The following is a 17,259-nucleotide window of genomic DNA, read 5'->3' as shown; positions in this document are numbered from 1 at the left end:
AATTGGGCGGAACAATAATAATCGTATACTTAGAAATAATAATGTAACTCGACTGTGAGTTGTTAGTACTTAAGTAAATACTGCAAATTTGAACAGGCGCTATTAAACAGGGTGTCGACGTTGATATGCTGTAAGCAAAGTATAGTTGAAATATTAATTTCTTACTTGTTTTTTTTTATGAATATAGCATATTATTTGTATAACAATAATAAAGCTAGGCTTGTTGCATGGGGGTTGCACATTGTACGTAGTAATCAATTCACATAATGTTATATATAAGATGTACCACCATAATAAAGCTAGGCTTGTTGAATAGGGGATGTCACATTGTACATAGTAATCAATTCACATAATGTTATATATAAGATGTACCACCATAATAAAGCTAGGCTTGTTGCATGGGGGATGTCACATTGTACGTAGTAATCAATTCACATAATGTTATATATAAGATGTACCACCATAATAAAGCTAGGCTTGTTGAATAGGGGATGTCACATTGTACACAGTAATCAATTCACATAATGTTATATATAAGATGTACCACCATAATAAAGCTAGGCTTGTTGCATGGGGGATGTCACATTGTACGTAGTAATCAATTCACATAATGTTATATATAAGATGTACCACCATAATAAAGCTAGGCTTGTTGAATAGGGGATGTCACACTGTACATAGTAATCAATTCACATCATGTTATATATAAGATGTACCACCATAATAAAGCTAGGCTTGTTGAATAGGGGATGTCACACTGTACATAGTAATCAATTCACATCATGTTATATATAAGATGTACCACCATAATAAAGCTAGGCTTGTTGCATGGGGGATGTCACATTGTACGTAGTAATCAATTCACATAATGTTATATATAAGATGTACCACCATAATAAAGCTAGGCTTGTTGAATAGGGGATGTCACATTGTACATAGTAATCAATTCACATAATGTTATATATAAGATGTACCACCATAATAAAGCTAAGCTTGTTGCATGGGGGATGTGTTATTATGTTCCTTAATTCTTTATTTACATGTTAAAGATTATGTGTGGTTTTTATTCTTTGTTATTTATATTTCCGATGCTTTCTGGTAATGTTTAAAAGAAATTACTCCAGGATATGTATGGAAAGGTTATTTAAATAAGTTATTCCTAGATATACGTAGGCATTTTTAATATGTTTGATGTTCACTTTTGGGATTGTAATGTTATTCTTATATCTCGCTGATATTTATATTAAATTGTGACTTATTTAATTGTTTTTCTTTAAATAATTATGGTATTGAATATTTTGTAAACATTTTGTTCGAGCAATATGATTGGTAAGAATGCATTCGCAGATACTTGGTGTACAGAAAATCTCAGTATCAAATCCTCCAACTTTCCTACCTACGTAAAATGTCACCATGAACGGTATAATTGTTGCAGGCTGTCATTAAAAGTGACTCAGTGTAAATTAATACCTCTATCATGGCAGATTGAAATATAAAAAATAACCAAAACTGCGGAATAAAAATGGTGAATTCATATTTTAAAATTCATATTTCGAGTGAAGCATTCTTAATCTGGCAGACTTTGTGGCCTCAACTGCGACGGGTGAGTCCCTTTGTTCTATAGTCCAATCTTCGCTTATCTTATGTTCCAGAAGTCCAAGTGGGGAATACTGTTCATCAAGTTTAGCGGATGCATAAATATAGATTGTCCAAATAACACAATTGCTTTTAACATACATAGTTCTGGGACTGGTCCTTCGGATGTGCTCCATAGGGCTTATATCAACATCATTATAGGTTAGTTGTTTCACAGAACTGATATAATAACAGAATTTGAAAAAATCTTTCATAGAACTAGAAAATTAACTTTGAAATTTGTATTACAAAAATACAAAATGAAGATTGTCGAGTGAAAACAATGAGATTTAAAAAATTAACTTATTGGGAGTTGGATTTCAAATTGGATGCAATGAATAATATGGGTATCAAATTATTATAATCAATAATTAAAAATAAACGACGCTGACTGGGAATTAAACCCTTAGCCTTGCTGGAATTGAATCCGATTACCGGTCAGTTGCGCTTACCATTACGCTACGTCGGTTTATTTTAAGCCCGCCATTTAATTTAATATGTACCAGTTATTTTATTCAAAAATTATTGCGTATTAGATTTTTTCAATTTTTTTTATTAAAATTAGCTTGACGTATGGGACATCATCATAGCGCCTTGTCCAGACCGCCGTCCCTGGCAAGCGCTTCTCGGATTACAAGCGTCCTGTTCCCAGCATCTCTGACCAGCGTTTCTTCCACGCATCATGACCACCACGAGGACACGCAGCATCCTCACTGGTCACACCGCGCTCGTTCAACCACCTACAAGGTCCACCGCACCTTTGGCCGTCTCGTCAGCACTGGAGTGCCTGAAGACCTACGTTCTTCGCCAGTACCTGACCTTCATCGAGTCCCGGTCACCAGCGCCCGGCGTCGACTCACTGACCCGCGCTTGACCACCACATCATCGCAGCAACCGGAGTATTCAACATCTGTCCTACATCATCTCCTCGTCACCGCAACTGACTCTCAATAAATGTATTATCCTGACTCAATAAACACAGTGACCTACAACATCTTTATCTTGCATTGTCTCACTACCAATTCCCAAACATTATACAATAAAATCATAACCGAAAATGGGTTCGTAAGTAGGAGATTATGAACTTTAAAGCAGTTTTCATATATTTTTTCTGGGCTTATAAAAAGACTTATCCAAAAAATACTCGATTATTTCAAAGGGCAAGATGTATTCTACTCGCAGTATTTAATTAAAGCATCTGAAACATTTCTAGGCGACCAAATTTTCAAACCAAAAACACATGATTTTGCATTACTACGTATGGCATCGTCTTAACAAGAAAATAAGAATGAACGATCGTGTTTATCAGAAGGAAAAATAAGAGTGGGAAGAAGGTATTGTGAATGTTGTGGCTTCAATTGGAAGTTCTGATGTTGGTCTTGAATGTTCTGTGGGCACTATAGTTAGACACAAAAGGTTTTTGTATCACAAATAAATTAAGTCGTAAAATTTAAAATCCAGCCTAACTTATGTTTCTCGTGAAAGGTCACGGAATATAACTTTACTTGCCAAGATGAAAACTGGTACCAAATCAAAACAAAAACTGTGTACAAAAAATAATGCAATTAAATATTTCAAATATTAAAATATATTCAGTTTGTGATTTTAGATTTAATATTATATCATTTAAAATAATAGTAATATAATCTGACCGTTCGCATGTTCTTAGTGGAGTTTAAATTCTAGTTCCACACCATATGCTGCAAAATTCCGATGAAAACCATTTGCTTCTTCCGCGTGTAATGATTATTAAGCTTGTGAACTTTAACGCAGTCTTGTAATTTGAACGCAGCCTAAAATTCTATTTGCGGACTTGTCTGCAGATGCAATTCAGGGTAAACCATTCTCGTGTTCCAAGTGTAGTTATTAATTTCTAGTGGTAGACTCATTTGTATCAGGTGTGATGTAAAAATAAAATAAAATTGGTACTTTGTAAAATAAGGTTATAATTATATATCGAGGATCCCGACATGTGATGACTATCCAGCTTCCAGTAGGTAGGTTCCTTCACGTAGGCACCCGACAAACTTTAACCAGCTATTCCTTGGCACATTTGGAGTAAAAAATGTAATTGGCACTTTACTGTCTGGTAACATTTTTTTTTAATAAAAAATTTACCATTCATATTTTCACCACATGTCACCAATGTTTTATCCTTTTTCAAAGTTTGAAAACCCATCTGGCAATATTTTGTTTGAGTTTCGTTGAATAATGTACGTACGTACCTACGTTGGCGCGCTTTTACAATCACGACGAAATGGCACGGCACCATTCGTCTCATTTTTAACTATTATTATTTAGTGTGTACGAAAGAGCGAGGACACTTTTTGACACACTTGCTAATAACAGCTGTTGAACACGAGAAACAATGCAAATGACAGTGACGGAGTGTGGATTTTTTTATTTAGTTTTTGTTTTTAATGGAAAAAAATGTTACCGGACAGCAATGCGCCCATAACATTTTTTACTCCAAATGTGCTAAGGAATAGCTGGTTAAAGTTTGTCGGGTACTTGCCGATACACCCTGTATACTTATAGTATTTTTAACAATGTAAATATTTTCTACTTATGGCCAAACTCTCTCCATAAATATACTAGTCTATGTGCTGGTTGAAATCCTTCGAATAAAATAAATTAATATATTTAAATCCTATATGTTCTAGCCGTCTAGCGGCTGATAAGTAATGGTTTCAGAGCAGATCTTTCCGCGGTTTTCCCTCTATTCCTGGCCACAGCAGCTCTCAGGATCGTTAGTTCTTCTTCCGCCTGCTTTTTCTTCTGCAAAATTCATAATATTTAATAATATGGTACAGAAACATCTGCTTAACAATGTAAAAAAAACCTTATCAGTTTAAGAGATACAATCTGTAAATAATGGGAGCTCCAATCGTTGAAATTGATATAAATGTCAACACCAAGATAGTTAAGCAGTCAAATAATGTTTGTTTAAAAAACTACCATTGTGTAATATACTTGAGAATACGCGAATATAAAAGAGTTACATAAGCGGATAATGTAACTTTTAAGAGGCACCAAAAAATCACATGTTTACCTACAGCAGACAAAACCATTTTCTTGTCCCGAATTCAGTTTTTGAAGTTCTCGAAAGGGATATTTTAAAATCTACAGCACGATTCACAATTTAGAAAAACCTTTTGCATGTTCTGAGTAGCACAGACCATCAGGGAAAATCAATTCCCTATGAAAAAAAATTGTTTGATTATTAAATTCACTCTGCAGAAGAAGCAACAACTTATAAACCAGCCACCAAAATACATAAAAACAGAAGACTCGCCAAAAAATAGCACTCGCATTGAGTTTAGCTCCTTGATCTTCAAATTCGGCAGCAGACGGCAAATCGGCACAATAATATTTGCATTCGCACCATGAGATTATAATATGTCAACCAGCTATCAGAGTAGAATTTTTAATAATGATGAATTAGCACATTGTAATTCCAAACGTACTGCCACATTATTGTGACAAAAATATCTTAATCCTTTTGTCTTAAATCCACCATCCAGAGTAGTGCCCTCTTTTGTCAAATGATATAATTCGGAAGAATCCATCTGATTGATGCAAAGATGACTGTAATTAGTTATCACTCACCTGCAGAGCAAAATCTATACAAAACTGACCAGAGATGTCTCTTCTGTCCATTTTTTTGTAATTTTCAATTTTAAAATTTAATTAAAACTAATTTTAAGTCGACTGCTTCTCCAGTGTGTACTACGAAAAACGAAACTAATATATAAACTAAATTGACAAAAATTTTACAAAAATTTGATAAAGTTGAGCCATTGGTGTTTTCAAAGCACTTTTTGCTGTGTTAAGCGCAGTTAAAAGAGTATTTCACCAATATTGCGATACATAAATTAGCTAAGCAATATAATATGGAGGCTTAAAGATTGCTTTCGCTTAAGTGACGCATATTTGGGGGCGGTACTATGAACGTTTTGGAGAAACTCAAACACACGAGCTGGATATCTCCAAAGCCTTTGATAGGGTCTGGCATCGGTCGCTTGTCGGAAAGTTACCATCGTATGGGATTCATTCAACCCTGCATTGTTGGATTACGGACTTTCTCAAAGGAAGAATAATTCAAATTATATTTGACGGTCGTAGTCCTCTCCGCGCCAAATCAATGCGGGTGTGCCACAAGGATCTGTGCTGTCACCAACGCTCTTTTTGTTACACATCAACGATCTCGCTGACCACAGCCCCATTCACGAGGGTTATCTTTTTGACAAGACCCCTTCCACTTGTGATGTCCGTACAGCTCGGGAAGTTTTGAGACAAAAAGATGACCACCACCTCGAGAAGGTTCGTGCCTGGGGCCAACCTGGTCAGCTTCAACGTCACAAAAATCTATGCGTGCCTGATTTTGGCTAGATCAATAACTGTCTGGTGCAATTTGAAGGAAATACCCTCCCATCAATAACTCTCTGGTGCAATTTGAAGGAAGCACCCTCACATCAATAACTGTCTGGTGCAATTTGAAGGAAATACCCTCCCATCAATAACTCTCTGGTGCAATTTGAAGGAAGCACCCTCCCATCAATAACTCTCTGGTGCAATTTGAAGGAAGCACCCTCACATCAATAACTGTCTCGTGCAATTTGAAGGAAGCACCCTCCCATCAATAACTCTCTGGTGCAATTTGAAGGAAGCACCCTCCCCAATTGAAATACTTGGATTAAGTACAAAAGACCAGCTCAAGCATCGGGGCTCCATGGAAGCCCGAGTAAATCTAGCTTCCAAGAAACTGTGCGTTTTGTATAGGTTCTTATACCCTATACTAATCTGGAGTACGCCCAACACTTGAATTTTGGAGCCACCTTCTGGGCTGGAGCCCCACTATACTTAACTCTTATGCACATACGCAATGTGGGCATGCTGAGTCTGTTCCACATGTATTTTAATGAAGCCTGCTCTTAGGAGCTAGCAGTATTGATCCCGGAAGCACCGATGCACGTGCGTGAAAATCGACGTAACGAAACTCACATTTGATGTTGACTTAATGAGAACGGGCCGTTTCTTCGACTGGTTTTTGTGTAAGACTACTCGTACTACTCTGGTTTTCCTCCTTTATATAATCCGATCGTCTTCAAGGCCCGCTTTGACAAATCCCTTCCGACAACCCCTACCTAAATCCGCCTCACGACACTGCCTAACCGGGTACACAATGAGTTATATATAGTACTAACCCTGGCCTCCACTTGTATGCGGCGCTCCAAGACGGCTAGTCTGTTTCTGAGTTGTAACACTTCACGGAGTACTCGGCCAGCGGCAAGCTTTTGGTCAGCCTGCAATCACAAATCATCTCCATTGAAACAACCCAAAGAGAATTAATACACATAAAAACATTTTAGTCTGGATCAAAATAAAAGGTACCCAATTTTTCGACGCAACATAGCATTTACATTAATTTTGTTTCAAATATTTTATCGTGAAAACGTTTTTAAATAGGCTTCCATATAAGGTCCCGACAGAGTTAGCCGAAACGCTTTTGTGGTCGCGAAATATTTAAATATATAAAGAAAAATATAATTTTCTTTAATTCAAGGCAATGCCGAGCTTGTCTCGTCATTGTGGCTGTGTGTGTCGTGGACTGTCACTGGCTGGATGTGCGCCACAGTACCCACACAATCGAATCAATATTTCGTAATCTATGGTTTAAGACATAGTAAAAATAATCTATGGGTTGTGACAAGTCAGATTGATGGGAATAATTTCAATAATTGGTAATTGCTATCGTGATTGTGATTAAGGAATTGACATAACAATTAATAACATTAAATGTCGTTTCTTTCCTTACAGGTAATGTTTTGTTACTGAATGCTTTTCTTTATTTAAATCTTGTGAGATTAACAAAATAAACCTCTTCTTTCCTCACAGAGAAACTCAATTGTGTTTTAATTGACTGTGTCGTTCAAATCACAAGGAAAATATCATTATATATATATATATATATATATATCGTGGCCCAAGGTTTGTGGCTCCAAGTGGGGTATATATTCGAAAAATAGACATTTTCATCTTCAGTGACACAAATGTGAATAAAATGAAAATAATATATCTTTTAATTAAAGTTTTATTTTTACCTTTCTCGAAGGTCGTTTATCCTTTATATTCGGCAGAGCCACTTGTATATCATCCTCCTGCACCGCGTGACCGGCGTGCTCGCGTTCATGCTGCGCAAGGTGCTCGCGCGCGCGCGCCGCGTGCCCCTCTAGTGCGCGCCGCTCGGCCGACAGCTGCCTCACGTGAGCGCGCGCCTGCTCCAGGCGAGTCAGCTTGCTCGCGAAGCACGCGCGCGTCGTGCTTGCGAGGCGCGCACGCAGCTCGTCGTGCAGACGCGACAGGGTCGAGCGAGAACTTTCGTGCTCGGCGCGCGAAGCTAGCACCGAGTTTATGGTGGAAAGGATGTCCATCCCTGAAATATTATTTTTTTTTAAATTAGATACGCTTCCTCTACTTGTCCAAAGAAACGTCATCATCTCTATAACAGTTTTTTTTAAACATTCTTAAGGTAGTCCAAATGATGATTTCAAATTTGAAAAATAATCTTTTCCGAACCAACGGCCACTATCTTGAAACGGAAACGGAGCGTATAAACAAATTTACATACATTAGAAAAACAAAACAGTCGAGTTAAAACAAGACTTCGGTGCCCTTATTCAACAAACGTACATACCTTTATGCATTTTTATATGTGAACACCATAAATAAACCATGAACACCGTCCCAATTGTCTGGAGTCAGTGAGACCATGGCTTCCCCAATAATTGGGGTATGTTGTGAGACTGAAGATAGAGGGGAGGGGGAGGAAATAGGAAAACACGAAGGTGGGGGGTAACTGGCTATTCAGATTTGGTTACCAAACACGGTTAAAGACATTTCAAGCAACGTTTCAATTCTGAATAATGGTCTCACACCAGGGCGATACTGAGAATATCACTCTGAAACGTGCCGCAAGTATACTATATGTTCATTTAAATAAATAAATTGTGAAATAACACAGATTAATCAAATAAAATTGTGAAATAAAACAAATTAAATGTGATGCATGGTAATAAGTTGGGTATTCAAGCGATAGATGGCACCAGCCATAAAGCTTACTCCAGAGTCCGACAGATGTCGCTAGAGTGTAACAATTGCCTGTGGGATATTATTGACAGACAACTAGCTTCTAGAAACAGAGAATTACCAACCCTCGGGTTCAGTGTAGCTAAATCCAGACCTATTTATTGTAACGTAAATAAACGCAATTATAAGTAGAACATTTTACTTTATCAAAGAGTTCCCAACACAGAAATCTGCAAGTAACGCAGAGACATAACATTAATCAAATAAAATTGTGAAATTACAAAAAAATATATATTTGCCCGTACCAGGATTTGAACTCTAAATGCTAAATCACTATTTTCGATTAATCCTTACCATGAATCGGTTTACATTTTAACCATAAATATATGCTTCGTGTACTGGACATATCTACGCCAGTGACATCGACTGTAAAATGCCGGTTTTCTCTCGGGGGTACCTTGGGTAAGGATTTGCAATGAAACAAAACTTCGCGAATGTCGTCGGACAACTGACTGGTTGGGCCAGTTGTTTGCGTATTTATTGGGTTCGACTTCAACAATTTCTACACGTGTTAATGTGGAGCAATTATTCTTATATCTATACAGAAATATGATAAGGCGTCACAACGCCGAGAATTAATTAGTAATTTCCCACAGTTTGTCGTGCTAGTAATTCATCCTTGAACTGGCGATATGATATGACACGTGTGCGGTGATTTATTATCGTACGAGACAAGCCTCAAAGGATTCGGCATCGTAAAATGTGTGATATCAGAATATTCATTTGGAAACATTGAAACTTTTACTATCGTTTCGCTTTAGTAGAATTTAAATAAAATTGTTAATTACTTCAAAAAAATATACAAGCGTAAACTACTAAAAAATTTATTTTTTCATTAGAATTGTATTAACGCCTAAGATTATATTATCTGTCATAGTTTCCATTGATTAACTTCTTTTCTCTCTTATCAAATATTTACAAAATAAGCAAAAACCGCTTTTGCGCTTATTTAAGACTCCGTTTGCCAAGCGATTTCTATGCCTTTTATCTATATTCGTGGTGATGTAAGGCACACTAAGAATATGCACATGTTTTGCTTGAATTCCCCTGAAACTTATCGTGACATCACTTCTTTCGTTTCATAAATAAGAACTATTATTTTTTTAATTGCAAACCTTGGCCAAGATTGACGATTATCTGTTTTTGTATAGCGTCTATGGTAAAACTTTAAATGCAAAGAAAAACCTTGGTATTCTCTCTTTCTAAAACTGTTTTTATTGTATTAGTTAAATATCCCTATCGAAGACTTAAAATACAATTTCTTATTAAATACTCTAAAAATACATACATTAGAAGATAGACGTAAAATAAACCATTTAACTTTCTTATTCAAAATACTCTAAATTCGACTGTTGTGAACTCCTGCAACTTATAAACATACATACACCCACAGTAACAACACGACAAAATACAATATTCTACAGCAGCACACATAAGCGTAACTACATTGCCCACTCTCCGATACAACGACTTCACACCATGGGAAATCATTACTTGGGTGATGTTGACATATTCAATACCAACTTGGCAAGTTTTGTGGATCATTTAAAACATGTATTTCAACAATACTCATAAACACATCATGTAAATCTACAAATTGCTGTAATTTTCTGTTTTTGTTTCTTGTGTTTGTATGACTTGTTGCATAGCTTTTATCAAATGTAATTTTATTCTTATTTTGTATGTTTCAAAGTATCTGTCAAATTAAAATTATAGGTACTACCAACCATGTAAAAGCCCTCTGGGCGTTAAATAAATAAATAAATTTCTCACCATCATGTAAAAGGAGAGTTTTATGAGACTTGTCATTTGTTGACAGGGTTTTCAAACGCACGACACGTGGATTTGACGGTGGAGGCACCGTTTTCATATCTCTTGTCAGTAGCGGCTCGTGGTCTAAATCATTGGGAGTTCAACATCAAAGCGATTTAAAAGTAAACGAATATCGTCTTTTTGTGAGTATATGGAGTCACGTCATTTTTAGAGGGGAGACGATTTACGTATAGTTCCCGTGGGCACTTAGCCCATTGTGGTATCTCCCATTTTACCTCATTCCTTTAACAACAACCCAGTCCCTTTAATAAAGTTCACCAGGGTTGTCATTGGATGTGTGGCTTCTGGTTCCACCGTGTGTCTTCCCAGGTCTCGTCTCTCCTCCTATATCCCCCTCGGTTCCCTGAACGCCCCACAAGGGAAGAGTTCACGTTTGTGGCCTCATCTCTCATCTTCACTCCTTCTTGGTTCCCCGAAGGTCACACGAGGGAAGAGGGCCTCACATGTATTTTTAAATACTGCAGATCTAAAAGATGACTTTGAAAAGTATCAATGAGTGCCAGGTACATTAGTGACTTGATTTAATACGTCCATTCACCAATTATTCATTTGTGACTTGGGAATATGTATAATACTCGTAAGTGGCATTGAACAAAGTAATTTTCAAAACGAAATTAACAGTTCACAATTGAAAATCGGTGCACTGAATAATTGTTGAAATTCGGAAATAGGTCAATAAAACTTATAATCATTTACTTAATACAAATAAAGAAAATATTGAGGTATTTATATCTGCTCAAGTGACCGCGTTTGATGCCCACAGATGCAATGCAGAGCAGTTAATGTGCGATTCTGAGTCCAACAAATTTCAACTGAATTTGGGTGGCAGATTTGGGTGCCGCCGCCCCGGCAACCATTTATAGGATAACCAACACCTCTGCCATGGGTCAGCCCAAGTGGTTCGCTACGTTTGGTGATTTATCAGGGGTGCCCGGGTTCATCGGGTGAGGCTGGTTTGTGGAGACCCTTTGAACTGGTCTCACTGTTCCTTAGATTCCTACCCATATATTTTTTCTTTCCCTGAACTTCCTCTCCTTAAAAATACCCTCCACACAGCATCCGCAAAGATGACATAGGCCCTGAGGGAAATTATTTTCCTGTGTGGGGTTGATGTAAAAAAAGGAGTTATCGCGGCGCACACGAATATCAATTTTTGGCCATTAGATTAACCATAGGGTTTTCCAATAGAAGTGTTATTTTGGCCATTAGATTAACCATAGGGTTTTCCAATAGAAGTGTTATTTTGGCCATTAGATTAACCATAGGGTTTTCCAATAGAAGTGTTATTTTGAATAGCCCGCTATTTCGGTAGATGTTACTTTTGAAGCTGTCATTTTTTGACATTTGACAAGTCTAGTAGAAACTACGCCATTAATAAAAATGGAACGATACACGCTTCAACAACCCATTGAAATTATTAAAATTCACTTGAGTGAATCAAATGCAAATCATCTTGAGTGATGGCGCCCACTTCCACCTCGGTGGCTTCGTCAACAAGCAAAATTGCCGCATCTGGGGCTAGGAAAACCCAAGAATTATGGTTGAAAAGCCTCTCTATCCTCAACGTGTGACTGTTTGGTGCGGTTTATGCTGCGGCGGAGTCATTGGACCTTACTTTTTCGAAAATGAGGCTTGAGCAACAGTTACGGTGAATGGATTGCGCTATAGAGAGATGATTAATGATTTTTTTATGTCCGGAATTGGATGGTATTGATCTGGACAGCGTTTACTTTCAACAAGACGGCTACGCTACGTGCCACATAAGCAACGAAACCATTGATATTTTACGGTAAAAGTTTCTTTGAATATCAAAATAACACCTCTTATTGGAAAACCCTGTACTACCACCTTTTGGAACAGACTATATAAGTTTTGTTTGAAATATACCATAAGTGTTTTTAGTTTTCTTGTGCGTTCGGTGTAATATTGTTTACTACGGATTTGTGACGGGATGTTCATTCGCACGGGTGTATATTTTTTAACATGGAGTAATGGCTTGATATTCAAACTGGAGTAATGATGCTATAATCAAAGTGAGTCTTCTTTGGTATAGTTGATCTTTAATGATTCCGGATTGAGAAAACCGCCACATTTCGTTGTTATTAAATGGAATACGCACGTGTTTGATTATGCAGAAGTCTCTGAGAAGCCGGCTGCATAAGACTGGAATAATCCGGACTGGGTGCCCCAGAATCTCTTCCAGTGTCTGGAAAACTGACCAAGCTATCCTTCGTAGTGTTCTCGAAGATTGGCGGTGTTTTCTGTAACATGAAAATCAATTGAGTCCTTACACGGAAAAAATTAATTGAATTGAAATAGGCCCTGTTATTAGCTGTGTTGAATAGTACTTTTTTGTTCAAATGAGTGCTACAAGGCGGCAAATAATAATACTCAACATTTCGCGAGGTCTACTGATCTGTGAGTGAGTGATTTACTACTAGTTAAGTTACATAAATGTAAAATAGCACAAATTTATATGAAAATTAAATAATTTGTGTGCACCATTTATTTATTATTATTATTTATTTAATTAACGCCCAGAGGGCTTTTACATGGTTGGTAGTATAATTTTAATTTGACAGATATTTTGAAACATAAAAAATAAGAATAAAATTACATTTGATAAAAGCTATGCAACAAGTCATACAAACACAAGAAACAAAAACAGAAAATTACAGCTATTTGTAGGTTTACAATCAGGGGTGCTCAAACTTGAACTGCTGGCGATCTACCTCAACATTATTAGATTCCGATCGATCGACTCTGAGAGGCTGCAAGTATGTGTGATGCAGGATTATCGTCTATGTAGGTAGGGTGTATCGTGGCGCAGGTATAAGTGTATATATAGGGACGTTGCATAATTGCATGGCCACGAATCCACATAAAATTTGGAGGAACGACAGAATTTTTTTATTTTTTTTATTTTTTTATTGTTGATACATTTTTTTTACAATATTTCATATTTCAATTCAGTAATGTTGGCCTCACTGGGTTGTTTACCCGTGCTGAGGCCCCCATTTTATAATTTAAGAATTTATACATTTAAAAAAAAAAGAAAAACAACATTAAAATAAAGATAAATTTAAAATAAAAATAAAGATTAAAATTTAAAATATAATTATAACACTAAAAGAAAAATATCAAAAGAGAATGTAAATCGGCATTTATAATGATATATGTGTTTGTGCGTGTTGCGTGTTTTATATATTTGTTTGTGTTGCGTGTATATGTTTTATTCTTTTATGTTATAGAATTTTGGTAATATTGTCTTTTTGTTCTTTAATCCATTTTTTTATTTTGTGTTTGAATTTATTTTTATTTTCCTCAATTTTTGTTTCAAGTGGAAGACTGTTGAATGCTTTAATAGCGTGGTATTTATGGTGTCTTTGTCCAAAGGTAGTGTTTACCGTCGGAGTTTTTATGTTTTCTTTGTATGCTTGTCTGACCGGTCTATTAGTGATATTTTGTGTTTGTTGGGGTTTGTTTTTTTGGTCGAAAATGTAGTTTAGTAGTGTTTTAACATATAATTGGCGTATATCAAGTACGTCACAGCTTTTAAATATTTGGTCTGTGTCGGTTAGTTTATGTTTTTTGAGTATTACCTTTAATATCGTTTTCTGTGCGATTTCTATTTGAGCGATAGCTGCGTTTGTTGCTCCTCCCCAAGCAATTATTCCATATTCTATTATTGATTGGCATAGTGCATAATATATTGTTTTCAATTGTTTTATTTTATATATGTTTCTTATGTTTAGGAAAATGTGTATTGTTCTGAGGAGTCTATTTGTGATTTGTTTGATGTGATGTGTCCATCTAAGATTATGGTCAATTACGATTCCTAGATACTTTATTTGTTCTGTTTTTTCTATAGGGGGGCAATCGCAGATGTTGGTGTTTATGCATTCGTATATTTTTATGGTGTTTGTATTGTTTTTTGGCTGTCCTGTGTTAGTTATGCTGTACGTTGTGAATTTTGTTTTCGATATGTTTAGTGTGAGTGTATTTGAGTCCAACCATTTTTTCACTTGCGTGATTCCTAGATTCGCTATGTTATAAGCCTTATTCCAATCCTTAGATTTAAATAGTAAAACTGTGTCGTCTGCGTAACTAATTATTTCTCCATCTATTTCCATGCTGCAAAGTTCATTTATGTAAATTATGAAAAGAACGGGCCCTAGTATGCTTCCTTGTGGAACTCCGTGTGTAATCGGCAGTGGTTTGCTAGTATAGTTATTAATTTTGACTTGTTGTGTTCTGTCGCTCATGTAACTTTTTAATAGTTGTAGTTCTTTGTCTTTGATACCCATATTTTCTAATTTTTTAAAAAGTGTTTTGTGGCATATTGAATCAAAAGCTTTAGCCAAATCTAAATATATCGCTATGCATTTAAACCCTTGATCTAAGTTGCTAAGTTTGCAATATGCATTTTTTTAGTCAAGTTAGGTGGAGGTCTGCACTAAAAAGTCAATGAAAAAACTTATATTTATTCAAAATTGCAAGTTTATTGGTTCTTACAAAAAACAAACTAGTTCTAGTTTCTAAACTTAACTAAATAATGACTTTGGATGTTGAAGCGTGGCACTGCATGTCCTCAGCATACTTTTCATACGATGGTACGTAATTACCGAGTGCTAATCGCAAGCACGATGACATATGTTCGTCAGTCAGTCGATTGCGATATTTTGACTTCTACAAGCTACAAATAAATAATAAAAAAGAAGTCATGAAAAATGGGAAATTTTTCTCGAGATCGACTCAAAAAGCACTCGCGATCGACCGTTTGAGCGCCCCTGGTTTACATGATGTGTTTAGGAGTATTGTTGAAATAAATGTTTTAAATGATCCACAAAACTTGCCAAGTTGGTATTGAATATGTCAACATCACCCAAGTAATGATTTCCCATGGTGTGAAGTCGTTGTATCGGAGAGTGGGCAATGTAGTTACGCTTATGTGTGCTGCTGTAGAATATTGTATTTTGTCGTGTTGTTACTGTGGGTGAATGTATGTTTATAAGTTGCAAGAGTTCACAACAGTCGAATTTAGAGTTAAGTATTTTGAATAAGAACGTTAAATCGTTTATTTTACGTCTATCTTCAAATGTATGTATTTTTAGAGTATTTAATAAAAAATTGTATTTTAAGTCTTTGACGGGGATATTTAATTTAAAATTTATAAAACGTAGAATTTTTTTTTGTATTCGCTCAATGTTAATGTGAATTTTGTAAGATGGGGACCAAACTACTGAGTTATATTCAATTAGACTTCTAACTAGATATACGTATAATAGTTTAATGGCTTGTAAAGAATTAAAGTTTTTAGTTGTTCTTAATACGAAGCCTAGTGTTTTCAAAACTTTTGTTCACAATTTGATGGATATGATTGGTGAAAGTTAGTTTTTCGTCCAAAATAATTCCAAGATCTCTCATTTCTCTCATTTGAATCAATAATAATCTACATGTTTCAAAGCCAATGGATTCTTTGTCAGGATAATTACTACATGATGCAACTATTGAAGATATGCACAAATGCACTTACCTTTTCAAGCATGATCGCATTCTTCGCTACCGGACCCAGTTCGAATCTTACAGCGGCAACTGGTCGCTTCACTCGTACTGACATTTTGTGTTACTGGAACAAAAGAGAGAAAAAAAAAACTTAAAAGGATCGAATGCGCGGCCTTTTTCACACAAAACTTAAATTTGGATTTGAGGACAAAATACTAAAGCAAACTGAAACGAAGTTATATTGTTTGGAATAACTTGATGAGTAAAACCTCAAATTATAATTTCTAATTATTAGACAATATTAGCGTTCCTAAAAGAAAAATTGAAACAGAAAAATCGGAAAAATGTGACCGAATCTTTTTTTGATTTTTATGTTTCAAATTTTCGTTTAGGAACGCTAAATCATGATATAGAAATTATCTAGTGCGGATAAATGCTAATTTTATTTTTGTTTTGAGTTATAAAATAAATGCAATTAAAAGATTTAATAATTTTAGAGCCAACTTTTACAATCATTTGTGAGTTGATTGCTTAAAATATAATTCTTTAAAATATTAAGATGAATTAATTGTTTGCGCCCATACAATGTGAATATAAATAAATAATTTGGTCCATTAAAAACTCAGTTCTTTCAAGAAAGGCATAGAATACAATATTGTATTATCGATTAAATCAAATATTTTATTTGCATGCCGTTCGCGCAATATGTACCAATGGGATTGGTAGTCATTCATTCGCAGACTTGGTGGATAGGAAATCTAAATATTAAATCCTGCAATTGTCCTAGCCACCCAATGTACCATCCCACAATGTCACCACGACCGGTATAATTGTAGCAATATCTACCTATGGAATTGGTAGGTATTTATTCGGAAAGACTTGGTGAATAGTTAATCTCATTATCGAATCCTGCAATTGTCCTACCCACCCAGTGTACCCATCACAAAATGTCACCATGTCCGGTATAATTATTGACATCATATGATTGCTTTATTTACTTTATTGCATAGACTTTCAGATTGTTTAATTTGTGTATAGTATAATAAGTAGGCTTCGAATGAGAATTTTACTGTCTATATATTGGCAGATCTATGCTTTTTAGGACCAATTGGTATATCATACAAAAAGCCCGAAGAT

General features: G+C 35.7%; 1 protein-coding gene across 1 annotated transcript; it reads right to left on the bottom strand.

Moving 5' to 3' along the window:
• Positions 1-4,302: 4,302 nt before the first annotated feature.
• Positions 4,303-16,237, bottom strand: LOC149414136 (uncharacterized). The gene is made up of 5 exons (XM_089644108.1): positions 16,154-16,237; positions 12,737-12,878; positions 7,740-8,071; positions 6,843-6,941; positions 4,303-4,413 (listed from the first exon to the last, which is right to left on the bottom strand). The coding sequence occupies exons 1-5, from the start codon at positions 16,235-16,237 to the stop codon at positions 4,303-4,305; spliced, it is 768 nt and encodes a 255-aa protein (XP_089500234.1).
• Between the last annotated feature and the right edge of the window lie 1,022 nt (positions 16,238-17,259).

Source organism: Hesperophylax consimilis, chromosome 20 (assembly GCF_061612785.1).
Source record: "Hesperophylax consimilis isolate HC1 chromosome 20, BYU_Hcon_1.0, whole genome shotgun sequence".
Classification (NCBI taxonomy): Eukaryota; Metazoa; Arthropoda; class Insecta; order Trichoptera; family Limnephilidae; genus Hesperophylax; species Hesperophylax consimilis.
The sequence above is the reverse complement of the archived record's forward strand: the minus strand, read 5'-3'. Positions and strand labels throughout refer to the sequence as shown.